Genomic DNA, 25,335 nt, shown 5'->3' on the forward strand with positions numbered 1-25,335 from the left:
TTTCTCTTGCTTTAACACAAAACCTTCCCCTGAGACCTTTTCATAGACTGATTTTGGTTGGCAAAGACCCCTAGGGTCCTCCAGCCCAGCCAGCCCCTAACCCTGCCAAGGCTGCTGCTAAACCATGGCCCTCAGCACCACAGCTCTGCTTCTCTGAGACACCCCCAGGGGCAGGGATTCACCCACCTCCCTGGGCAGCCTGTTCCAGTCCTTCAGAAGCCTTTCAGTGAAAGAGTTGCTTCTAATGCCCAACCTAAACCTGACCCTCCCCTGGTAAAACCTGAAGCCGTTTCCTCTCGTCCATCATCAGTGCACAGCACCCAGGGGCAGACCTGTGCCACTCAGTGCCAACAGGGTGAGGCTAAGGAGGAAGGGAGAGTCCTCCACACCCCCAGACTGGGGAGCTAGGCCTGGCAAGCCCAGGTGTTTACACTGGCACAGGCAGGCTGTGCTGGAGCCAGCAGCTGCTGCACAGGCACTGTGGCCCTGCCTCCCCCTGGCACTGTTTGCTCCAGCCCAAGGACACTGGTACAGCAGAGCAGGTGGCACCCCTCTGGCACAACTCCTCCCTACCCCACAACAGGGTGCTGCAGGGGCTGTGCCACAGTAACCCCCCTGCTGCAGCCCCTGTGGCTGGGGGCTCCTTACTGGGAAGGGGCTTGCTCCAGGGCCTCGCTCAGGCACAGGCTGCCGTTCACACAGGCACCAACCTCCCTCTTCCCCTGAGAGAGCTCCCTGCAGGTTCCTCTCCTCCCAGTTCAGGCCAAGCTGTGACTCAAGTGCAAGGCTGGGGTGCAGAAGCACAGCCCTGTGGGGCACAGAGTGGGGACAGGCAGCTGCCACTGCCCCATAACCACCAAACCCACCTCCTTCAAGAGCTGAGGGTCACCACCCTCCCTCCTCCCCCAGCAGCCCTCCTCCCCCAGCCCCCACACAAGACCAGGAGTCTCCTTCAAAGAGCCAAAGGTACTTTGTTTGTTTGGGTTTCTTTTGTTTCTTGAAAGCACATAACATCATTTTCCAACCCAATTAAAAGTGAACAGCAGACAACTGCACATAGAGGAACTGCTCCCTCCTCCCAGGGAAGGACACTGCAGGAACCACTCCATGGATGTGGTTAACTCCCCCCAGCCAGGAGCCCTCCCAGGCCCCTCCTGGGTTTCACCTCCATCACAGTCCTTTATCTGCCACTCCTACAAAGTGCTGGTTCAGTTCCCATCCTCCCACCCTGACCTGTCCCATCACAGGTCTCACCCTGAGTCTGTATTTTAAGGCCACTCTGATAAAGCTCCCTGGCCCCCCACCCCCAGCCCAGCAGCTCCCCTCCCTGGGGAGGCTCTCTGGGAGCTCCCTGCCTTTCCCAGTGGAGGCTTTAACCCCCCAAATGCCCCATGGTCACAATTCCACCAACACAAAGACACTTGGGATGGGTACCCCACTAGCCCTGGGTGGGTGATCACAAGGTGACACATCCTGTGCCAAGAACAGGAGAGCAAAAGCCTCCCTGAGCCCAAGCTAGAGCTGAAGGCTCCCAGTGGAACCACTGGCCTGACCTAGCCTGGCTCTTTGCAGAGGGCAATGCTCCTGCAGCTCCCAGAGAGAGCTCCAGCAGTGCTGCAGGGTCCATGACTCCAGAGCACAGGGAAAAGCCCTTTCTCTGAAGGGCAGAAGGAGCCAGTTTTCCCTCCAGGGAGGGCTGAGGCCTTCCCAGCCCCGTTCCAGCTGCAGCTCACCCACCCTGCGGCTCTGCAGAGCAGCAGCTCCGCCGAGAGCAGCGGAGAGACGCGGGACAGGCACCATCTCTTGGCCGGTGCTGACCATGACAAGTGGCCAGACAAGCACCACAGAGCCCTGTGCATCTGCCAGGCACCAGGAGGCTGCTGCAAGCAGGCTGAGCCACCACCACGGCAGGGAGCTGGCAGCAAGGCTTCCCAACAGCAAGGAAGCTCTGAGCCAGCCCAGGTGCTCACCGTGCAGGGTGTGTGCCACAGGCAGGTCACACAGGGGGACAGGGCTGCCCAGGACTCTGGCAGATCTGGGAAGCTTTTAACAGCAGGCTGCTGGCTCTGAATGTAGGAACAAGTGTGAGGTTTTGTTCAGAAGATGACTGAACTGGCAGGGCTGGACAGCTAAACCCTGCCCAGCACATTTATGCTGGCTTGGTCGGACTTCAGCTTCCCCTCCACTGCTGCACCCTTCAGGGGGGCTTGTTCTGACACAACAACCAAGGCTGTCTGGCCCCACACATTCCCCTCTGCAGCCCAGCTGAGGTTGTTGGCCCATGGTGCTTCCCTCAGAAGAGAAAGACTTGGCTCAGGAGCACCTGGGCAACAGAAAGCCCCAGCACAGGATGCTGCTGTGACCCGGGGGGGGTCTCTCAAGGAGGCAGACCCTGCTACAGAGACAGAGACCCTGATGGCTCCCAGCTGCCCAGGGAGGGTGCTGCTGAAGAGCCAGGTGCTAGATTTTCACCTGATTCTCATCCCTGTGTGGGCAGCACCAAGGTTATGCAGCTACAAGCTGCTGCCTGGTGGCTCCCACCTGGGCCAGCGCTGGCTGCCTGCTGCAGGGACGCTCACAGGGGGCACAGCTCTGCCCCCCGGCCAGGCTTGTGTTGCCACCCCACCCCAGCTGCCTGAGCTGGAGGGAAAAAAACTCACCTCTCTGGTCATTGAGCCCTTTGGTAGGATAAGTTTGATGCCTGAGAAATTCAGAGGAAGGAGAAGTTTCATTGGGAGATAAGGAACCCACAAGAGAAATCCACTCGAAGAGGAACCTCAGCGCTGGCTCCACACCCCGGGGGCCAGTCCGTGGGGTGCCCAGAGTCAGAAGTCACTGCAGAAGCAAAGCTCCTCTGGTATTTGGCAACAGACAGGTCCCTGCAGTCCACCACCACACGGTGACGCCACCAGAGGAGCGTCTAGGAGGAGTCCTTTGCCTCCCTCGGGCTCGGGCGGCCTGAGAGCCTGAGGAAGGTCTCCCTCATGGTGTGGAAGCATCTGTCAGTGAGGTCAGCGATGTCGTCTGAGGTCAGGCCTTTGGTCTCTATAGGAGGCAGCACCTCCACCTTGATTTTGCCTGGGAACAGGACAAAGGCTTGTGAGAAATGCACCATCCTCTGTCCTCCCAAGACCCTGCTCCCCAGGCAGCCCCAGCACAGCCCTCACAGGGCTTCCAGCATCCACCTCTGGTCTCAGGGGCAAGAGATTGCTCTGGAGTTTAGATCTTGCCCTCAAACAGCTGCATCAAGCAGAGCACTTCCCTTTTGGCCCAGACTGACACCCCAGCCAGAGCCTGTCCCTTCTCACAGCCACTGTCACTGCTCTGCACCCAGCTGCTGGCCAGAGAGCAGAGGGAGCCCAGGGCTAAGGACCAGCCCAGGAGCTCCTTCCATCTGCTTCTGTCCTTCAACCTTTGGCTGTCTCCAGCCACCCAGGCAGGGAGCATGGCAAGCACAGCTCCCTCCTCAAAGTGAGAATCACAGAACTGTCAGGGTTGGAAGGGAGCTCAAGGCTCAGCCAGTCCCAACCCCCCTGCCATGGGCAGGAACACCTCACACTACAGCAGGTTGCTCACAGCCACCTCCAGCCTGGCTGCAAACACCTCCAGGGCTGAGGCTGCCACCACCTCCCTGAGCAACCTGTGCCAGGCTCTCACCACCCTCCTGGGGAACAACTTCTTCCTCACATCCAATCTCAATCTACCCATTGCTAGGTTTTTTCCCTTCCCCCCAGTCCTGTCACTCCCTGACCCCCTCGAAAGAGAACTGCTCTGAACTGACCAAAAGCCAACTTTCTGCCCAGCATTTGTGCTGACAGACTTCTGAGCTTTGGCACCACCAGACTCTCTGCTTTGCTTGCTGAGGAGCCCCAGCTTTGACAGGTCAGGAGGCAGAGCATGCTTGCTTCCTCCCTCAGGCCCTCACCAGCTGACTTGGGCTGTGCCAGCTCTGAGGGGGAGAAGCAGTGTCCAAGTATCTAAAGGAAACATCCCTCTGGTGCCCACTGCTTGGAACTGGCTCCACACACCTCCCAGGGGGACTCCTCTTCACCCCAGCTCTGCTTCCCTCTCACCCCCTTGTGAACCAGATCTCTACACCACCCCATCTCCAAGGCACTGTGAAGCCCCTCAGGCTCTTCAGTACCTGATGTAAATAGCTTCTTCTTTGGGTCATAGAAGGTAGTGAAGGAGGAGTACACCACAGGGATTACTGGCACCTTGTGGAAGAAGAAGGAAGAGGAGTGACTTGCACTGCAGCAGCTCAGGGCAGGCCAGAGGTGAGCAGCAAAGCCCACACAGGGGAGCTGACCTGGCCCAGCACACACCCCACAAGCAAGAGCCACTTCCAAGGGCTGGGACAGTCAGGAGTCCATTGGGATGGAAACTGCTCCCCAGCAGCTCAAGGCACAGGGACATTCGAGGGCTGGGTCACACTTCAGCCTCAGGTCAGCACCAGCTCTCAGGGCTTCTCGTGCCAAGCCAGGCCTCAAAACTCAGGCCCCCTCTGACCTGCAAGCATTGGAGGATGCCTGCTTTGACAGGCTTTGCTGTGCTGTACAAGCACCTGTCTGGGGCAGGCCAGCTGCTGTGCCTCCAGCCCCCAGGGGAAGGAGTCACCAGCTGTAATCCACTGCCCCCAGGGGAGCCTCAGACAGGCAGAGGCACAGCCAGGAGGGCAGGCACAGAGTCCTTATTTCAGTGCTGATGACAACACAGACAAGATCTACAGTTGGTGACTCAGAGGGAGTGTGAGCAGAGCTCTGTGCCTCCTTCCAGCAGCTGCCAGCTCCTGCCTTGCTTGCATCAGCACAGCAGGAATGGGGATGGCACAATGCAGGCTACACCCTGGGCTTGGCCACTCGAACCCGGTCAGATCTGGCACCCACTCCCTTCTCTAGGATCATCTCATTCACTCAAGGCATTTTCCCCTCAGGCCTTGAGTCACCCCAGGCCTCAGAAGCAGAGCAGAGCATGCAGAGGAAGGGAAGGCACCCACCTCCTCCCAGACACCCTGAGCAGGGTGGCTCAGCTTCCAGTGCCAACCTGGGCATGGGAGCACAGAGAGCTCTGCAGCATCCCTGGCACAGTGCCCTGAGCTCTGCCCTGGCAGCCAGCACTGCTCCCTCAGGAGCTCTGGCTGCCCACAACCAAGGAGCAGTTTGTCTGCTCTCCCACTCACTGCTCATGGATGCTGTCATCTTCAGGAGAGGGCACCTGAGACATCCCAAGAAGTGCCATAGGGCAGTCTGGGAGGGAGCAGCCATTCCCACACTGAGCAAGCCCAGATGTTGCTCTAAGCCATCAGCACTAACAAGCCCAAATCAACCTGGGGATGCCAGCAAAGCTCTGGGAGCAAAGCACCTGCTGAGCTCCCTGCCAGAAGTGAGTGCCACAGCCATGCTCCCAGAAGCAGGGCACAGACACTGCCAGGCAGCACAGCCCAGAGCTAGAGGGTCAGCTGTCCCTGTGCCCCATGCTCTGCTCTCCAGATGGGAATGCAGTGCTGGGGCAGCCAGGACTGAGAACCAGGCAGCTGCTCCACTGCCTGCAGCCACTCCTCCCCTCCTGACAGGGATGGGAAAGCCTCTGGGCTGGTGCTGGGCAGCACTTGTGACACTTGAAGGTGGTTTAGCTGAGGAGCTGAGCTGTGACATGAGAACACCTGGGGCCAAATAAACCACACCACTGCCTGAGCAGTCTGCAGCACCACTGCAGAAGCATTCAGGGTCCCCAAGCAGCAGACAAGCAGTGCTGTTACCTGTGCCTGGACAGCGAGGTGGAATGCTCCCTTCTTGAATGGCAGCAAATCCCCTGTGCAGTTCCTGGTGCCCTCTGGGTACACCCACACCTTCACCTGCACATGGGGAGACAAGGCTCTGCTCCAGCAACCCCCCTGCAGGGCTCCCTCTCCTGCTGGCTGAGCCAGCAGCCAGCCTCACCCAGAGCTGCAGGTGGCTCTCTCTCAGGCACCAGGAGCTCCACAGAGCCATAGAACTGTCAGGGTTGGAAGGGAGCTCAAGGCTCAGCCAGTCCCAACCCCCTGCCATGGGCAGGGACACCTCACACCACAGCAGGTTGCTCACAGCCACATCCAGCCTGGCTGCAAACACCTCCAGGCATGAGGCTTCCACCACCTCCCTGGGCAACCTGTGCCAGGCTCTCACCACCCTCATGGGGAACAACTTCTTCCTCACAGCCAATCTGAATCTACCCTCTTCTAGTTCTGCTCCATCCCCCCCAGTCCTATCCCTCCCTGATACCCTCAAAACTCTCTCCCCAGCTTTCTTGCAGCCCCCTTCAGATCCTGGAAGGCCACAATTAGGTCTCCTGGGAGCCTTCTCCAGACTGAACAACCCCAACTCCCTCAGTCTGTCCTCACAGCAGAGCAGCTCCAGCCCTCTGCTCATCCTCGTGGCACTGCTCTGGACACCTTCCAGCACCTCCAGACCCTTCCTGGCACAGAGGCTCCAGAACTGGACCCAGAGCTCCAGGTGTGGTCTCCCCAGAGCAGAGGGGCAGAATCCCCTCCCTGGCCCTGCTGGCTCTGCTTCTCTTGCTGCAGCCCAGGCTCTGCTTGGCTCTCTGGGCTGCAAGTGCTCCCTGCTGCCTCATGCTGAGCTTCTCCTCCCCCAGCACCCCCAAGGCCTTTTCTTCAGGGCTGCTCTCAAGCCAGTTGCTGCCCAGCCTGTATTGGTTCTTGGGATTGCCCTCACCCAGCTGCAGGACCTTGCCCTTGGTCTTGTTGAATCTCAGGAGGCTGTCAGGGGCCCAGGGGTGATGTGCTTCGGAGCTGCACACGGAGAGGGGCACCCGAGCCCTGCCCCCTCCTGCTGCCCCTTCTCCAGCCCTGCCTGGGCAGATGGAAAGCAGCAGACCCCCTGACCCCATCCCTCCAGGGTGCCCAGACATGTGCCACCCACCAAGTGTCACAGCTACACTCACCTTGTCACTTGCCATGGTCTTGGCCACCTCTGACATCACCATCTTGGCACTGCTGGTGCTCTTCCTGTTGATGAAGATGACTCCCCCCAGGTACATGATGAGCCCCACAGAGCCAGTGTACATCAGCTCCTTCTTGGCCACCTGGGCACAGTTGTCAGGCAGGATCTCCATCAGGCCTAATGGGATGGCAGGGGGTGAGAACCAGCAGCCACCCCCAGCCTGCACTCAGTGGGACAAGAGAGAAGGTCTGAGGTGTGGAGGGGACTGACAGGGAGAGGCCAGTGGGGGCTTCCCTGCTGGCTTCTGCTGCCATCAGGAGAGCAGGGGGAGACTCAGGGCACAGGAGGATCACAGGGGCAGGGTGGCTGCAGCACCTGAGCCCCTCAAGCTGCCTGCTGGGTGCACAGCAGGGCCACCTCTGCCTCATGGGCAGCTTATGTATTACATAGTCATAATCTTCCAGAGATCCTGACTTCAAGGGCTGACAGATCTTTTGAGCCTACATTCTTTTAGCTTTACATTGATGAGCACAGTTGCTAAATGTATTGTTTTAAATGCAACATGCAACTTAATTCTTCATCTCACTACTCCATGCTTGCACAAAGAGCTCTAACACCTCATGAGTCCTTCACCAATCTTTAGCCAATTATTTACACTAAGCCAGAGAAACTTCAGTGGTTCCTCTTATAAGTTGCTTTTAGCCTGTCCCTTGGTGCCATGGTTTAGTCATGGGGTCTGTGGTGACTTGATGATCTTTGAGGTCTCTTCCAGCCTTGGTGGTTCTGTGTGAGGGGTTAGGCCAGCCAGGCTGAGAGCAAAGCAGGGAACCAAGACTAACCCAAAGCTGAGCAGCACCTGGGAGCTGCACAGGGCTGGGACTGCTCAGGGTGAGGGGACCTCCCCCCCTGCAGCCAGCACTGATGCAGCTGGAGCAGCTGGCTCAGCAGGACAGAGCAGCCAGGGCAGGACTTCTGATGGGGGCCAGCTGAGCTGCTCCCTCCCTGCCTGCCACCAGCAACTCACCCATCATGTCCAGGATGCTCTGGTGGTTGGATACAATGATAGCAGGGCCCTCCACGTTGAAGTTCTCCAGTCCCTTCACCTCAAACCTCACACCAAGTAAATACTTGAAGGTTTTGAGCACATTTTTGATGATTCTGCAGAAGAGAGGAGCAGAGCAGTCAGGCAGCAGCAGGGCAGGGAAGGGACAGGGTCTGCTCCACCCAGGGTGGAGGGGAGGCAAGAGCAGCTGTCTGGACAGAGAGCCTGCAGTTTGCTTGGCCCTGTGATCCACCCAGAGGTCTGTCTTGCACCACCCCACGTGCTCAGGGTGCTTCACTTGTGTGCTGAGCCCTGTCCACTCCCAGTGGAGGAATGTCACTGGAAGCTTGGGGGAAGCCAGCTGTAACTCAAGGCCACACAGCATGGTTCATGCTTCTTCCTTCAAGCTGACAGCAGCAGCTCACCACCAGCTCTTTGGAAGAGGCAAGTCCAGCCCAGGAAGCCTGCAAAGGGAGGGCAAAGTGGAATCCCTCCAGTGCCCAGCAGGGAGAGATGCTGGCTTCAAGTTGGCTCAAGGACCACTCCTCCTGCCAGTCCCACTCAGTGCTGTTTGTCCCTACCCTGTGCCACAGCTGTAGTTTGCTCCCATGCTAGTGATGTTTCCCTCCTGCAGCCAAAGCCCCCCAAGCTGCTCAGCTTCTCCAGGAGCTGCCACTCCTCAGCACATGGAACCTGGGGCCCCCACACCCCGTGCCCAGGGCAGGCTCTGCCAACCCTGCTCCTTGCAGTGCTGGAAGGTGCTGCCTAGCAATCCAAACATGGGGTTCCACTCATGGGAGATCCAGAAAGGAGGAGGCTGAAGATCAGAAACACTTCCAAGGATGAAAGCAGCCCGTGGGATGCTCCCCGTGCAGCTTGGCAGAGGCCACGTGCCCCCAGGCCATCTTCAAGCACACAGCTTCTTCCCCAGTGGATCTACAGGTCTGTCCACAATGCTCCCAGCTCTCCCCCCAAGGGCTGGGGGGGTCCAGCTGGCAGGAGGCAGCAGCCCCTGCCAAAGCATCAAGCTGGTTGCCATGCCCTTGCTGAGCACACCCAGACCCAGCCAGCCCATGGGAGCAGGGCCCATCTACACCACCCCCAGACAGGTGGGAGCTGAGGACCCTCCAAGTGGGCCAAAGGACACAGTCAGAAGCTGGCAGCACTCAGGGGCTATTTTGGGCAGTCATTTGCTAGGAGAGAGGCAGAGAGGAGCTTGCATGTGAACAAAGCTCCCAGAAGCAGCCACCAGCTCTGTTGTCCCCTGCAGCAGATCCAGGAGCTGACCTGCCCTTCCAGCAAGCACTGAATGCCCTGCCTCAGGGCCTGCCTTCTCTCCCTGGCAGACAGGGGATGGAGATTTCCTCCTTGCAGGAGGAGACTGAGGGACAGCCTCAGCTTCTCCCCCACCACAGGCTCCAGCTGGGGAGCTGCGTGGCACCCTCAGCCTGGGAAGCATCCCTGTCACCCAGGGCAGGTGGTCAGCACCCAGCCAGTGTCTCCTTCTGGCTTAGCAGCAGCTCCCAGCACCTGCTCCACAAGAGCATCCCCACTCCTGCCTTCAGCTCTCCCACCACACACCTCTGCCAGCACACCTCGCTCCTACCCCCAGCAGGGTTCACCTCTCTGTGGGGGTGCCCCAGCATGCACAGGCTGTGAGCCTGGAGTTCAGGCCAGGCCAGTGCCTGCAGGTGACAGCTGGGTGACAGCACTGCTATCAGCTGCTATCGTTGGAGCCTGCTGCAAAGGCCAGAGCCGCACCCAGGGATGGGCACAGAGCTCCCCCAGTGCCATAGGGCTCCTCCAGCGCCACCCGGCTCCCCCAGTGCTGCCTGGCTCCCCCAGCGCCACCCGGCTCCCCCAAGCTCCCCCAGTGCCACAGGGCTCCCCCAGTGCCACCGAGCTCCCCCACTGCCACCCGGCTCCCCCAGCTCTCCCAGCGCCACCGAGCTCCCCCATTGCCACCCGGCTCCCCCAGAACCACCCGGCTCCCCCCAGCTCCCCCATTGCCACAGGGCTCTCCCAGCGCCACAGGGCGCCCCCAGCTCCCCCATTGCCACCCGGCTCCCCCCAGCTCCCCCATTGCCACCCGGCTCCCCCCAGCTCCCCCAAGCTCCCCCAGCACCACCCTGCTCCCCCAGCGCCACCCGGCTCCCCCAGCGCCACCCCTCTGCAGGGGGAGAGGGGCATGGTGACAAATCGGTGAGGTCATGGTGGATGTCATGCCACCAGGCCCGACCTACATCCCACTTCTCCTCCCTTCTGACTGCCAACCACAAAAGAGGTCACTGCTCTGGAAGTCACAGCGCTCCGAAGCCGCCGGGGGAGGCTGGTTACACATTACTCAAGAGCAGCCATCCAACTTCCTCCTGCCAGTAAGAAGCCAGCATCTCCTTGCACAAGACGTGGCCTGAGCCGCTGAAAGAGGCGAAGGGGCAGAGCTCAGATCAAGTTAAGAACCACCAAGTGGCCTGCAGCCCTGCTGAGCTGGCCACGTCACCCCTGGGGCTAAGCAGACGGGTCCTACCCCCCTCCAGCTCGGCAAGCGGCTTCCCTGCTGGGGTGAACCATCCTGCCCTGGTGCAGCCACGGCTGCAGAGAGCTGGAAACCTGAGGCATTTATTGCCAGGCACGAGGAGAGGGCAGAAAAATGGGAGAGAAAGTGACTTTTCAGTGCACCTGTAACAGACAGAGCCTGAAAGCCAGCAGCCCCCCCCCAGCCTCACAGGGCCCTGCTGCAGGGCCTGTGACAGAGGCTTTGGGGGGATGCTCTGATTTGCCAGGATTAATGAAGCGTGCTTACCAGATTGCAAGAGGTTTCAGCACCAGATCAACAGCTCTATCTCTATCAGCCACAGCAGGCAACCTCTTCCTAGTTCCACCAGCTTAGCACTGGAGCCAAGAGCAGGGCAAGGACAGAGCGTTACGTACTGGGCAGTGATGCTGCTACCGCTCTCCATCCACCAGCATCTGCCCTGCTCCAGTCTCCTTCCCCCAAGACTGGGATGCTGTAGAAATCAGGAGCTCACTGCATCACCTCTGCCACAGCCCTCCCAGGGGCTGGGATGCACAACCAGGGTCAGCAGCCAGTGCCAAGCACATGGAAGCAATGGGCTAAAGTTACAGGAAAAGGGAGGTTCTGGCCAAAACTCAGCTCGGAGTTTCAACACAGGGAGTTGTCCACTCCAAGAAGCTCTTGCTCCCAAATAACTCCATTAAGTTTACAGGGGATTTGCAAAGTTTTGGAAGTGAAGAAATAAACCAACCCAACCCAACGAGAGAGTGCCTCTCTAACTGACATCATAAAGTCTGCCACTGCCAAGCTGCTCCTGAGCAAGCCACAGCATCCCAAGCCAGAGCCAGAGCCAGGCTGGAGATCACAGAGCAGCCTGCTGGGGCCAGGGCACCAGAGTGGACCACAGACCATCAGCTTGGGCAGGCAGGGCAGAGCCCACAAGGCAACACCTTGGTGCCCTGTGCCCACTCACTCCACCCTGAGCCCTGCCTGTGACAGCTGCACCACAAAACAAAGTCCAGCTCCACTACCTGAGACACTGCCCAACCTTTGATCCAAAATGATGTATTCAGGCAGCCAGCTCCCCTTTCCCCCACAACCACACAGTACGGCCTGGACACTGATGGTTAGAGTAGGTCAAAAGCTGTCTCCTGGAGAGCAAAGCAAGGAGCCCACATTCTCCTGTGCTGCCAGCAGAAGTGCCAGCTCTGCCCTTAAACTGTGCCTCTGCATGCAGCAGAGCTGCCCTTCTCCAGCAGCTCCTCAGCCACTGCTCCAGGCATCCTGTCAGAGGACAGGCACAGCAAAGCCTGACAGCAACAAGCGTGCCCTGGGCAGCTGCGGGGCTCTTTGCACCGGGCTGAAGGCAGCACATTAGACACCATCTGCCAGCAAGGCAGGGCTGGAAGGGGGGAAAAATGCCCCAGACAGACACTGCTGTCATGCAGCTTTCCCCCAAACCTGAGTGGTCACAGCAGCATGGCTGCTGGCCACCACCATGGGAACTTCTAAACCCCTCTGATCGTCGATCAGCCCCACAGGAGGCTCTCTGAAGCCATAGAACTGTTTTGGTTGGAAGAGACTTTTCAGATCAAACCCAACCATTAACCCTGCCAGGTCACCACATCCACATGGCTTTTACATCCTTCCAGGGATGGGGGATACCAACACTGTCCTGGGCAGCCTGCTCCAGGCTTGGACAACTCTTTGGGGGAAGAAGCTGTCCTTAATATCCAACCTAAACCTTCCCTGGTGTACCCTTAGGCGGTCTCCTATTGTTCTGTCACTGTTACCTGGAAGACTGAGCCTCGCCTTAGCCCAACCTCCTTTCAGGGAGTTGTAGAGAGCCAGAAGGGCTCTCCTCTGCCTCCTTTTCTCCACCTGCACAACCTCAGGCTTCTCAGCTGCTCCTCCCCAGCCCTGTTCTCCAGACCCTTCCCCAGCTTCGTTGCCCTGCTCTGGACCTGCTCCAGCACCTCAAGGTCCTTCTTGGAGCAAGAGGCCCAAAACTGAGCCCAGTCCTCGAGGTGTGGCCTCACCAGTGCCAAGCACAGAGAGATGCTTCCTGCCTTAGTCCTCCTGGCCATGCTAAATCTTCATACAAGCCGTGGGCCACAGCAGCCCCTCACCGCATCCCCTAGCGCCCCCCAGGAGCCAAGAGCCCACGCTGCTGCCTCCCCGTCCTGACATCGCAGACCTGAGGGGAAGGAGGCCACCATCACCTCCCCCCCAGGCAGCCACGCTGGGGCTGGGACTGAAACCGATCCCCCCAGTTTGTGTTTCAGTCCCAGCCTCGGCTCTGCCATTGCTCCCACCCCCGGCACACTCCCCTTCCTCCCTCCCTCCTCTTCCTCCCTCCCTCCTCTTCCTCTTACTTCATGTTCTTGACGGAGCGGCCGCCGTTGACGATGAGGCAGACGGGAGCCGTCAGCCCCGAGCTGACCAAGCACAGCAGGCAGTAGAAGCCGATGCGGACAGCGAAGTTGACGGCCGGGCTGAGCTCCATCAGGACGTGGAGCAGCAAGAGCACCGCCGCGCCCCACAGCAGCCACCCCAGCTCCATGCTGCCGCTTACACCTCGCTGCCCTACCCTGCCCGGCTCTGCCCGGCGCGGCCGAGGAAACCCCGCGGCCGCCTCCGCCGCGCCAAGCGGCCTCGGCTGCTCCCGCCTATGTGGGCGGGAGGCCCGGGCCCGGCCACGCCCCCCGCCGCGCCACGCCCCCGGCCGCGCCCCCCGGCCGCGCCCGCTGCGCCGCGCCGCCTGTTGCCCCCGGAGCGGGGAGGGAGGAGCTGCGGGAGGTTGGGGTGTCCTCATGGCACGGAGAGCAGGGAGTTGTGTCCTCCGCACGGAGCCCCCGGGGAGCTTGAGTCGCCCCTAGTGTGGCCAGCAGGAATAGGGAAGTGATGGTCCCCCTGTGCTCGGCAGTGGCGAGGACACACCTGGAATGCTGGGTTCGGGTTTGGGTCCCTCACACCAAGAAGGACATGGAGGGGCTGGAGTGGGTGCAGAGAAGGGCAAGGAAGCTGGTGAAGGGTCTGGAGAACAGGGCTGGGGAGGAGCAGCTGAGACACCTGAGGATGTTCAGCCTGGAGGCTGGGGAAAGACCTGCCTCTCTATAGCTCCTTGAACGGGGGGCGTGGGGGAGTCAGTCTGTTCAGCCGAGTAACAAAACGAGGGGAAACGGCCTGAAATTGTGCCAGGGAAAGGCTTAGGTTGGACACTAGGAAAAAATTCTTTCATGCAAGAGTGGTCAGGAAACAGGCTTTGGAACAGGCATTGGAACAGGCTGCCCAGGGAGGTGGTAGAGTCACCACCCCTGGCTGTGTTCAAAGGAGATGTAGACATGGCACTTGGAGACATGGTTCTAATGGCCATGATGATGTTAGGTCAACAGCTGGATTCAACGATCTTGGAGGTCTTCTCCAACCAAAGCAATTCTGTGGGCCGTGGTGCTGTGTGTCTGGGTCCCCTCATGGCACGGTGAGGAGGGCTGTTGAACCCCTTGTGGTGTTCTTTGGGTCCCTTACATGCCATACGGTGTCTTTAGGTCTCCTCATAGCATGATGTGGAGATTTTGGGTGCACTCTTGTCATTATGTGGGGGTTCTGGGTCCCCTCATGGTGCCATGGAGGCTCTTTGGGTCCCTCTTGGCATGGTGAGGCATTTTTGGATCTGCCACAAAGATTCTCAACTGACTAAGAGCAGCATGGGTCAGCTGCAAGTTGTTGTGACAGCTTCCCACTCACCACATCTCCCTGCCCCTTGTCTCACTCGTATTCTCCACTGGAGCTTGATGCTGGTTTTCCACTTGCACAAATGTGCTGAGTGGGATGGAGCTCTCCCCACTGGCACTGGGATTAGGTCAGGATCAGGCCCAACAGCTTTGTGGGTGCACAACTGGCAAGGGAGATGAAAGAGTGCCTGCAGAAACTGACACAAGCTGTTTGCTGTTTCCCTGGCCTCAGCAGGTTTTGCAACATTTCTTATAGCAAAGCCCCAGCCCCATGGTGGTGGTGATTTCACCAGCGTTGTGTGATCCTGAGACCATGGTCAGAGCATCCTGAGGCCAAGCTGAGGGAGGTGGGGTTGTTCAGCCTGGAGAAGAGGAGGCAGTGGCTGTCCCCAGTGAGCTGCCACCAAAACAGAAGTGAGGTCACTGCTTTTTCACTGCTCCTAACCAGCTTTAATGCTTGAAGGGGACAAGCTTCTCTCTGGAGAGCTGGAGGCCAGCACTCCCTACAGCTGCCAGGCAATGACATCTTAGAGCTGGTCTCATGATTCCAGCTAAGGCCACAAAGAACCTTTATTGTGTTAGCATCTCGACACAGCATTAGATTAATCCCTCTGGCCCACGTCGTGCAGGCTGTTCAGAGCGCCTGGCTCCAGCGTTGTGCCAGCCAGCATATGCCTGGAAGTCACTGAGACCTTTCCAGCTGAACACATGCTGGCCTGCATTATCCTCATGACTTTTTGCTTCTGATGACATGGGAGGAAAGTCACTGGAGATGGAATAGAATAGAATTAACCAGGTTGGAAAAGACCTTCGAGATCATCAAGTCCAACCTGTCACCCAACAGCATCTGATCAACCAAACCATGGCACCAAGTGCCTCATCCAGGCTCTTCCTAAATACCTCCAGTGATGGTGACTCCAACACCTCCCTGGGCAGCACATTCCAATGGCCAATCTCTCTTTCTGGGCAGAACTTCTTCCTAATATCCAGCCTGAACCTCCCCTGGCACAGCTTGAGACTGTGTCCTCTTGTTCTGGTGCTGGTTGCCCAGGGGAAGAGACTAACCCTCCCCTGGCTACAACCTCCCTTCAGGTAATTGTAGAGAGCAATAAGGTCTCCTCTGAGCCTCCTCTTCTCCAGGCTAAGCAACCCCAGCTCCCTCAGCCTCTCCTCACAGGGCTGTGCTCCAAACCCCTCCCCAGCTTTGTTGCCCTTCTCTGGACACCTTCCAGCAACTCAACATCTTTCCTAAACTGAGGGGCCCAGAACTGGATACAGTAGAATGATAGAGCTGTTTCAGTTGGAAAAGGCTTAAGACCACCAAGATCATTAAACCAGGTCCCAAAGTGCCAGGTCCACAGGTTTCTTGAACACCACCTCCAGGGATGGTGACTCCACCACCTCCTTGGGCAAACTGTTGCATTCCATCTGTCTGTGCGAGCCAGTCTGCTCCACTTGCAAATGCCATTGGTGGACATTAGGACATTAATTGCTGGAGTGTGTCCAGAGAAGGGCAACAAAGGGTCTGGAGAAAAGGTCTGGTGAGGAGCAGCTGAGGGAGCTGGGATTGTTTAGCCTGGACAAGAGGAGGATGAAGGAGGACATCATTGCTCCATACAACTCTGAAAGGAGATTGTAGTGAGCTAGGGGTGGGTCTCTTCTCTCTGGTGATAGGATGAGAGGAAATTACCTGAAATTGTGCCAGAGGAGGCTTAGGTTGGAGATTAGGAAAAACTTCTTTGCTGCAAGAGTGGTCAGGGATTGGCACAGCCTGCTCAGGGAGGTGGTGGAGTCCCAGTCCGTGGAGGCGTTCAAGAAACCTGTGGCCATGGCCCTTCAGGGCATGGTTTAATGGCCCTGGTGGTGTCAGGTCAATGGTTGGACTCGATGATCTTGGAGGTCTTTTCCAACCAAAACAATTCTATGGCTCTCTGATTCCATGAAGATGCAATGCAACTGCCAGCACGGCCGCGATGCGCTGTGTGGGGATGGCGGCTGTCTGGTGGCTTGATGTGTGGGCTCCTAAAGGAGCTTGGCTCTAATTCCCTTCTCCCCACGCTCTCCCAATGGATTAGCCAGAGCAATGCAAATGAAACCTTTAATATTAGGCTGCATCTGAAGGAAGGGGAGTGATTTCTGATGCCAGATTAGAAGGCAGACAGGGGCCTGCCCGCTGGCAGGCAGAGCTGTCACACTGAGTTATTTCATCAGGCCGATGGTTACGCTGCCAGATGACGACAGCCTGTGTGTTGACATTACCATAACAAACTGCCTGATGGAGGAGGGCCTGCAAGCCTCAGCATGCTGCAAAATGCACCAGGGAGTGTATCATCACCCCTGAAACTCAGCCATTTAGGGGCAGAGGCAAAGGCGACCCCTTCCCTGCTCTCCCGAGCTCCCAGCAGCCAGAAGGAAGCTGTTCCAAATTCTCCTCAAACCCCCAGCAGCTCACCAGATTGTGCTGCGTGTTTGGCATAGTTAAAACCTCTGACTGAATTATTTAGAGGCATTGCAAGTATACCCTAGATGAGGGGGGCTAGGAATGCGGACAGGAGCAAGCACCCAGGCAGTAAATTCTCTGTGGCAGGTGCTGCCTGTTGAAGGTGCATGTGGCACCCAGTGCCTTCCAGCACCCTTGGCAGGGACCTTCAAAAGCTGCCTTGAAATAGAACAAGTCTTAGGAAGAGCAGCTGAGGGAACTGGGATTGTTTAGTCTGGAGAAGAGGAGGCTGAGGGGAGACCTCACTGCTTCTCCACAACTCCTGAAAGGAAGTCAGAGTGACATGGGGGTTGGTCTCTTATCCCTAGTATCAGGTGATAGAAGGAGAGGAGATGGCCTGAAATTGGCTCATCTTACTGCCCCCAAGTTCACAGCAATCGAGGCTGCTTTGCAGCAGGGGTTGCTGTCTAAGAGCTTGAGCAAGCCAGGGCTTCATGCTGCCTGTGCTATCAGCCCTCCCTGGGAGGGCTCACAAGCCACTCACATGCTTGCCTCGACATGGCCCAGCATCAAGAAGCTTGGCTGGTTGCTTCCTCCTGCCCCTGCTTTGAATGTCACCAAACCCAGCTGCTGCTTTCAACACACGTCCCTTGGCAGAGGGGAAGAGAAGCAGGCTGCTGGGGAGAGCTGCCAAAGACACCAGGGGAAGTCAAGGGCAGCTGCACCGTGAGGCAATGGGGAGTGAAATGGAGCCAGCCCTCCCCTAGCACAGGGGGGGTCCTCACTGAGTCTCCCCCTGCCCAGCCTGGAGCCTCCTGCTGCTCCACACCTGCTCAGCCCTGCATGGTGCTGCCAGGCAATGGACACGTCCCTCCTTCCTTCCTATCCTGCTGAGTGCTTTCCCTCTCGTGTGTGGGAGATGTTCTCCCTGGCTCTGCTTCCTTTCCAGTCAGGAGCTAGGCAGCAGCAGTGAGGTCACACATGGTTTCCAAAGGAAGTAATAAATTAAGTCAAATACAAGATAAAAGACACTGCCACATTACTGCAAGACATCAGAGAACTAAGGTCAGAGGTAAGGCTCTTGGCTTTATGATCAGCCACAGAAATGCCAGCAGCAGCAGTGCCCTGTGGAGCCCTCTGCTCAGCACACACTGCTGCCAGCACTCTTCTGCCTTTTTTTGAGGCAGATTTTCATAGAGTCATGGAATTGTTTCAGTTGCAAAAGATCATCAAGTCCAGCCATCAACCTAAGGCCACCGTGGCCCTTAAATCATGTCCCAAAGCACTACGCCCATGTGTTCCTTGAACGCCTCCAGGGATGGTGACTACCTCCCATGGGTTCAGTTGAAGCTGCTGCTGCTGTTGTCAGCACTGCAGTAACCCTCAGGACTAAGTAGCAATGGAGTTGCCCCAAAAACCAGAAGCATGAGGTTGCTCAACTGCCCCAGTGCTGGAGTTCTGGATGCACAGCCTTGGCTGGTCACTGGAAAGAGAAAGAGCCTGAGGTAGTTTGGCCCTGGGAACATGCAATTAGGAGAGAAACATACTGCAAAAGTCTATTAGATCATCAGAGCCTCTCTTCCTGTGACCTTTACTCACCTACAGATAACTGTTGAGAAAGTAGCTGTGATAGCTGCTTGAGTGTTCCCTGCAGCTGTGATTTTGTGGTCCTGTTCAGCAGGGATTGGGGCACTTTTCGGGCCCCACGGAGCCCCTGCCAGCCCCACAGACAACACCCCAGTGCTCTGCAGGTGCCTTGGGCCACCCAGCCCAGTCAAGGATCACTGCTGGGCCTTACCCCCCCCCCCCCACCATGTCCCCACCACCACTAGTTTTTACTTTTCCCTCTTGGCAGACTTTGCCAAAACCAGGAGGCAGCAAAAAACGTGAGGCTGCAAGATCTCACTGTTGCATTTACCCCTGACCACCCAGGACTGGGAATCCCTCTGCACCTGAGGTCCTCTACAAGACACCTCACCAGGAGAGGCTCTGGATAAAAATGGGGGTGTACCAAGCACAGGACAGAGCCCAGGAGAGAGCATCTCATCTGGCTGCAGCCCCAAGGTTGCAAAATTGGCATGACTGTAGGTTGGTTTTGTTCCAGTTGCAATAGGATTAGGCTTTTCCCCAAATGTCATCTGCAAATAAAGGAAATCAAATTGCTCCTAATGGATTTTGTGCTGGTGGAAGGGGCTGGGTGGTTGACCTGGAGACTGATGGCCTGAACAGGGAAGGTAAAGCTGTTAGCCAAGGTCTTCTCTTGATGGGCAGCCTGGAACTGAAGAGGCATTTGCTGCATGTCCCACATCAGAGACTCCCGTGGCAGGGAGCCACCAGCCAGCAGCAGTACAACTTGCTCCAGCTGGGCTCTGAGTGTGCTCAAGGCTCTGTTGGGTGCCTGAGCGTGTGCCTGAGGTGTCTGCTGCGTGCACCACCGTGCAACCTGCTTCCAAGACAACAGCATCCTCCTCTGCTGCCTCTGATCCCTGTGCTGTGGACATGGAGCTGTAATTACAGCAAAGATGGAGATCCCCTTTCCCCTGGGAGCTGCTGTAATTACTGCTGGAGCAGCAGGAGGCTGGAGCTTCGGGACTCGAGGCCAGATGTGCCCCAGGGAGGAAAGGGAAGCAGATCTCCGTTGGGATCTCCGTCCCTGCCTCCAAAAGGGCATTTCCCTTACTCTGAGGCATCGCTTTGGTGCCTGCTCAGTGCAGACCCTGTTCACAGGAGCCACGCTCCCTCCCTGTGCTCCCTCCAGTATGTAGGCAGAGAGCAGCAGGCTGAGCATGGCATTCCCAGGCTGCCAGACCTGCTGGTGCGGCACCACAGGGTGTGCCAGAGCTGTGGGACGCAGCAGGGCTGGATGTCCTCTGGGTGAAGTCCACGAGTGCAATTAAAGAGCAGCTCAGCTCCTTCGTCACGGGCTGTTCCCCAAGCTGAGCTCAGCCCATAGGGGAGCCTGCAGCACCTCCATGGCCTGAGGTTGCCCTGGAGCTGCTGGTTGCCTTGCCTTCAGGAGGTGCTTGGCTTTGAATGCAATCCCATCCTCCCGCTGCTCAGCACATCTCCAGCTCCTTTTTTCCAGCTCTCTGGGGGGGAGAAATGGACTCCAGCACCTGCACAGACAGTTGCTGAGGCTGAGCACAGGAGCTGCTTGGAGAGGAAAAACGAGTGCTGCTGCCCCCACCCAGCCATGGAAATGTACTGGCACCGTTGGGGCAGGGCAGGAAGCAGTGGCAAAGCCTGGAGTGCTTTCAGCCTGAGGAGCATTTCTTTCACAAGCAGCTCCAGTCTTGCCACAGGAATGAACTCCAGGTCTCGCCTGCAGCACTGTGGGCTGAGCCACTGGGCAGAACCTGAGCTCAAACGTGGGGCTGGATCATTGAGCAAGCTGCTCTCGGTCATTGCACTGCTGCAAGGTGGCAACTGGATTGGGCAGAAGCATGATGTGAAACCAGTAGCCAGCACGTTGGGCATATGAAATCAGTACCTAGCTCTTCCTGGGATAATGTGTGGGAGCAGAGGGCCTGGGTGATCCAGAGTGCCAGGTGGGATGCTGGGTGCCTGGAATTGGATGGCACGAACTCCACATCTGGTCCCCTCTCATTGCATGGCTTGGCTGGGAACTGCCAGCATGTTGCAACCAACTCAGGATCTCCTCCAAGTGCCAGAGTCCAGCAGAAGGTGAATTCTTTTCCTGGCAGGTCTCTGTGGCCGCTGGAAGTAAACCACACGCACCAGTGGGCTGAGATCCACAGGGGGAATATATCTCCATGAAACAAATAGTTTCTCTCTCTCTCTCTGTTTCCCTAGTTATTGATTAATGCCTCTTAATGACTCCAGCTAAAAAAAACCTTGTAGTTGCTGCCTGTCAGGGAAGATCAATGGGGCAGCATTAGTGAGAGATAGAGAGGCAAACTGTCCCGGGTGAGTTCTTTGCAGAAGCCATCTCTGGGAGCAGCACTCGATCAATAGTTCATCATGACCTCTCCCTCTTGCTTGCTTTTTTCCCCCCCTTTGAGCTAGCCAGGTAGCAAAGGCTGCTCCAGGATTTCACAAGGAGTAGATTATAACTATCTAGATTGATCTGATATGTAAAGAATAAAGGAGCCTCTTAAGCCAGCTGTCTGCACTGGTAGGACTCAAGTGGCAGCACAGACAGGGTCAGACCCTCGTTAATTCCTGGATGCTGGGGACCCTGCTCACACCATGAAACCTGCACCTTAGTGCTCCAGGGACTCAATTAGTCATGACAAATCCAATCCCACTCGTCCCTGGACCTTTCCCAGTGCTGCCAGGGCCTTTTCAGGAGGCTGTCACCACTGCACTCACCATGCTCCATCCCTCCCAGCCCCCTTCTTGTGGTACCTTCTTGTTTCTCCTATTAACCTTTCTCCAGAATTCATGGTGTGTGGGGAGGAGGTGCTCAGTTTGGGGCCCTCCACTCCCAGAAGGTCATTGAGATGCTAGAGGGAGTCCAGAGAAGGGCAACAAAGCTGGTGGAGGGTCTGGAGAACAGGTCTGGTGAGCTGAAGAATCTGGCGTTATGTGGTGTGGAGAAGAGGAAGCTGAGAGGAGACCTCATTGCGCTCTGCAACTCCCTGAAAGGAGGTTGTGGTGAGGTGGGAGTTGGTTTCTTGTCTCTAGTATCAGGTGATAGGGCAAGAGGAAGTGGCCAGGGAAGGTTTAGGTTGGATATTAGGAAAGATTTATTGGTGGTTAGGCATTGGAACTGGCTGCCCAGGGAGCAGAATGGTTTCAGTTGGAAAAGACCTTTAAGATCATTGAGTCCAGCCAGCAACCTAACACCACCATGGCCATTAGGCCATGTCCCAAAGTGCCATGGCCTGCAGGGCTGGTGACTCCACCACCTCCCTGGGCAGCCTCTTCCAATGCCTGACCACTCTTTCAGTGCTCTTGCAGCAACAGGACCAATCTGGCTCAGGGCAGGGAGCTGTGCAGAGGGGATGGGGGCTGTCAGAAGCTGCCTGCAGGCGCTGGAGAGGGAGAAATCCCCTGGGCTGTGTCTCCTAGTGCAAGCTGTGATGATAAATAACTCTGCAACCAGCTAAGCCTGTGCAGGGATCTGCTTGCTCAGCCTCCATACTCCTTTGCAAGCTTCTTTTCCTCCTCAGCTGGGAAGAGCCCACGGCTGGCACATGACAGAAATCCTAATGAAAGCAGCTCTCCTTCTCCAGAGCTGTTGGGCTGGCAAAGCTGCAGGGCTCTCAGCCACAGCCACCATGCTCTGCTTTTAACCCCAGCACCGGCTCTTGGGCTGCCCCTCTTCCACCCCATGGTTCAGTGCCAGGGCTCTTGGTGACAGGCAGGGGGGTCCCTGGGGTGTCCCCAACCCAGTGGTTGGTGGTGAATGGAGAGTGAGACCCCCAAACCATCCCCAACAAGCTCTGCATGCCTGGCATGAGAGGAGCCCCAGCAACTCCCCTCCCTAATTCCATAGTGCTAATTCCATAGGGATTCGGAGAGGCAGCCGAGAGGGTGAGCACAGGACAGATTGGAGGGAAGATTGTGCTGGGGGTGGCAGGGCTGTCAAGTCAGAAACACAAGAGCTGATTAGCATTTCTAATTATACTCGCTGCGCTCAGCCCCACCGGGGCCCGGCAGAGGCAGCTGCCGGTGTTGTGCGGAGCCAGCTGTGGGTGCCGCGCAGGAAGCTCGGGCGATCAGCCTCAGATCCTTACAGGATGCACAGAAGAGAGCGTTAGAGCCTGGATCCATCATTCCCCGAGCCGCAGCAGCGCCTGGGAGTGCCGGGTGCCATCACATACCCCAGGGCAGGAACCGGGGCCACGGAGCTGGTCCTGCCGGCATCGCTCGGAGAGCGGAGTGCGCGGCCAGGGGGTGAGCCTGGGCCCCTCTTTGGGTTCTGGGTTCTGCATCCCACTGCCAGGCAGCAGCTCTGGGCCTTGGGCTGCGCTGTCCCCAGCTGTCCCCCATCACTGGCATCGTGCCCAGAGGGAAGGAAGGTGCTGCGGAGGGCACGAAGGGCTGGGTGGGTGGAGGTCCTTGCTCACAGCTCAGCGCTGCTCGGTGCTTTGCCGCTAGCTCTAGCGGCCAAGAGAATTTATTCAGTGATGGAAAGCGTTATCAGGTAATTGGGTGGATATTATGGGCCAGCAAATGACCCTTAGAGGGCTGTGGGTACCCTGAGAGCTCCCGTGTCCTGAGGGCACAGGGATGTGCCCTCAGGGTGACCTCATGGCTGGGAAGTGATCAGAGGTGAGCGTGCAGCACGCTGCGGGTTTAGCAGATGTTAGCAGGGCTTCGGTGGGCTGAGTGATCAGGAGAGAAGAGACTTCATCAAGGGAGCAAGGGAAGGATTCCCAGGGAGATCAGCACTGGCTGCTTTCTGCATCTTCTGGATGCTGACAGCTGCTGGGGGACCACGTTCCCCATCTCCACACCACACAAAGCAGCTCTGGATGCCTGCCTGCTGCTGAGAGACCAGCTTGGCAGTGCCAGGAGAGTTTGAGAAGGGGAGAGACCCCTGGCACAGGGGCAGCCCAGGCTTCAGGAGTGGGATAGCAATGCAAGCATCTCCGGTGCCAGGTCCTCCATGTTGCCTGGGATATAAACAGGAGATGGGCACCGTGGGGAGAGCTCTTCCTGCCTGTGCACATGGAATATAAGATATAATCACACCTGCAGAATTTGGATTACTCTTTTGATTGGATTAATTAATCATTCAGTGATAACTGCTCATTAAGCATTCCAGCGGTCAATACTAATCACTTAATTACTTGGTGTATTACAGCTCAGGAAGGTCTGCTCTGTCCTAATTAGATTCTCCAGGCAATCCAGCCCTGAGCATTGCAGAGCCCTGCAGCTGAGATCATGGCATTTCAGGCCTCTCTCAGCTTTGGCCCAGGCATGTCACTTCCCATCTCCTGTGAGGGTCTCATTCTGCCTGCGTGCACAGTGCTCAGCCCCCCTCCTCCCCCAGAGCAGGGCTCAAGGCACAGGGAGCTGCAGCAGGAGGCTGCTGTTGAGCCCAGGCCATGGGCACAGGGGTGAGTTCACTACAGGCAGCCACCCCAGCAGGACAGCTACCAAAAGGCATCCTCTGTGCTTAGTTCTGCTGAGTTTCAGCAGGCAGGAGTTGAGGTGGATGTGAAGGGTCTGGGGCGGGTAGGGCAGGAAAGCTGCTGCTCAGCCTTCTGAGGTGCACTGAAGCTGCTGGGAGGTAAATCTCGGTGAGGAAGGCTCAGGCAAGCGTGCAAGTCACCATCTTCTGGCTGGGAGAGAAGTAAGGGATTTACTGGTGCTTGAGCAGAGGAGCTGCTTTACTGTAGCTGTGAAGGAAAGCAGCACTGGGAGCTCTGGGAACCCTCCTCATCCTCGCAGCTGGCGCAGCTACCAGGCACCCAGCAATGCATCTTCCTGTCCCTGCTGCTCTCCAAATTACCAACCCCACCATAAAATAAATAAAGCCCACAGAGGCTGACTCTTTTACTGTGCTAATTAAAACTAAAAATAAGCCGTGTAAGCTCCAGAGAACCATCCTGGCTGCAGCAGAACATAAAAAACCTGCACAAAGGAGAGCTGGAGGAGGATGAGGTGACATTAACCTAGCCCTGGGGCCAAAGCAGTGCTGGGGGCAGCGCTGGCTGGGCAGGAGGTGAGCACAGAGGTGGTGGTGCTGAGCTGGCTTTGCCCAGTGTGAGAGCAGCAGGGGTCACCTCCATGGCAGCAAACAAGCCACAGGGCTGGGGTGCTTTGGTTCCATTTTGTTCTGACGCCCATTATTCATTGTCCCTGTTCTGAGGAGGCCAGCAAAGGCTTTTGGTAAGTGGTCCCTGGGCACTTGGTGCTTGACACTGAGTAGGAACCAACGAGTATGAAGCAAGCAGCTTGTTTTCAAAGGTCATTTTGATCCAGATTCAAACATCAGGAAGCAATCTGAGCCCTGAGAAGGGGACAAAGGAACAAACTGAACATTTGCTAACAGTGAGTGAGGGATTATCTTAACAGTGGCCTTAGGACTGACCCTCCCAGACCATTTTCTGTCATTTCTGCTTCTCTTTCCTCCTTGCTGTAGCTCACCTCCATGTACTGCAACCTCCCTGGAGCAGAGGCTGCCCCTGGCCTGTGTGCTCCCTGCCTGACACAAAGCAGCCCCTGTCTTGCCTTGAGGTTTCCCTTCCCAGAGCAATGCAAACAGGGAGCACAGGAGCTGCTGCTGCTGGGCTTTGAGGCTGAGGTAAGCAGGAGCCATGGCTGATCTCAGCCCTGAGGGGGAAATCCAGCCCCCTTGCTTGCAGACCTGGGGGGGCTCTTCCAGGCTGACACCCAGAATTGGTTTAAATTAAGCCTAAGCTGCTGTGCTTGCTGGGGTCAGGGGGGTGAGCATCTCCAGGAACCATTCTCTGCTAGGGTCAGCAATACCTTGAAGGGTTGCTGGGTCCAGTTCTGGAGTCTTCAGCACAGGAGAGACAGGGAACTGTTGGAGCAGGCCCAGAGAAGACCACAACAATGATCCAAGGGCTGGGAGCCCTCTGCTGTGAGAACAGGCTGAGAGAGTTGGGGTTGTTCAGCCTGGAGAAGAGAAGGCTCTGGGGAGACCTTCTGGTGGCCTCTCAGTCCTTAAAGGAGCTGAGAAGAAAAGTAGGCAAGGGGCTCTGCATGAGGGATTGCAATGATGG

General features: G+C 57.2%; 1 protein-coding gene across 2 annotated transcripts; it reads right to left on the minus strand.

Moving 5' to 3' along the window:
* Positions 1–955: 955 nt before the first annotated feature.
* AGPAT2 (1-acylglycerol-3-phosphate O-acyltransferase 2) lies at positions 956–13,144 on the minus strand. 2 transcript variants are annotated; one of them, XM_068155902.1, is made up of 6 exons: positions 12,874–13,144; positions 7,966–8,099; positions 6,943–7,118; positions 5,759–5,854; positions 4,145–4,217; positions 956–3,078 (listed from the first exon to the last, which is right to left on the minus strand). In XM_068155902.1, the coding sequence occupies exons 1-6, from the start codon at positions 13,059–13,061 to the stop codon at positions 2,921–2,923; spliced, it is 825 nt and encodes a 274-aa protein (XP_068012003.1). In that variant the 5' UTR covers positions 13,062–13,144; the 3' UTR covers positions 956–2,920. The 2 variants fall into 2 exon arrangements, with proteins under 2 accessions (XP_068012003.1, XP_068012004.1); XM_068155903.1 differs by lacking the exon at positions 12,874–13,144 and adding an exon at positions 9,565–9,814.
* Between the last annotated feature and the right edge of the window lie 12,191 nt (positions 13,145–25,335).

Source organism: Melanerpes formicivorus, unplaced genomic scaffold (genome assembly GCF_026170545.1).
Source record: "Melanerpes formicivorus ecotype bairdi unplaced genomic scaffold, bMelFor1.0.p_v2 SCAF_33, whole genome shotgun sequence".
NCBI lineage: Eukaryota > Metazoa > Chordata > Aves > Piciformes > Picidae > Melanerpes > Melanerpes formicivorus.

What these genes read in the sequence shown, in the direction of transcription:
- AGPAT2 (XM_068155902.1), bottom strand. Translation starts at nt 13,061, where the DNA reads ATGGAGCTGGGGTGGCTGCTGTGGGGCGCGGCGGTGCTCTTGCTGCTC. An exon ending in GAGCATCCTGGACATGATGG is followed by an intron (nt 7,119 to 7,965) that starts GTGAGTTGCTGG and finishes CCATCCCATTAG; the next exon opens with GCCTGATGGAGATCCTGCCT. An exon ending in ACCTCGCTGTCCAGGCACAG is followed by an intron (nt 4,218 to 5,758) that starts GTAACAGCACTG and finishes TTCTTCCACAAG; the next exon opens with GTGCCAGTAATCCCTGTGGT.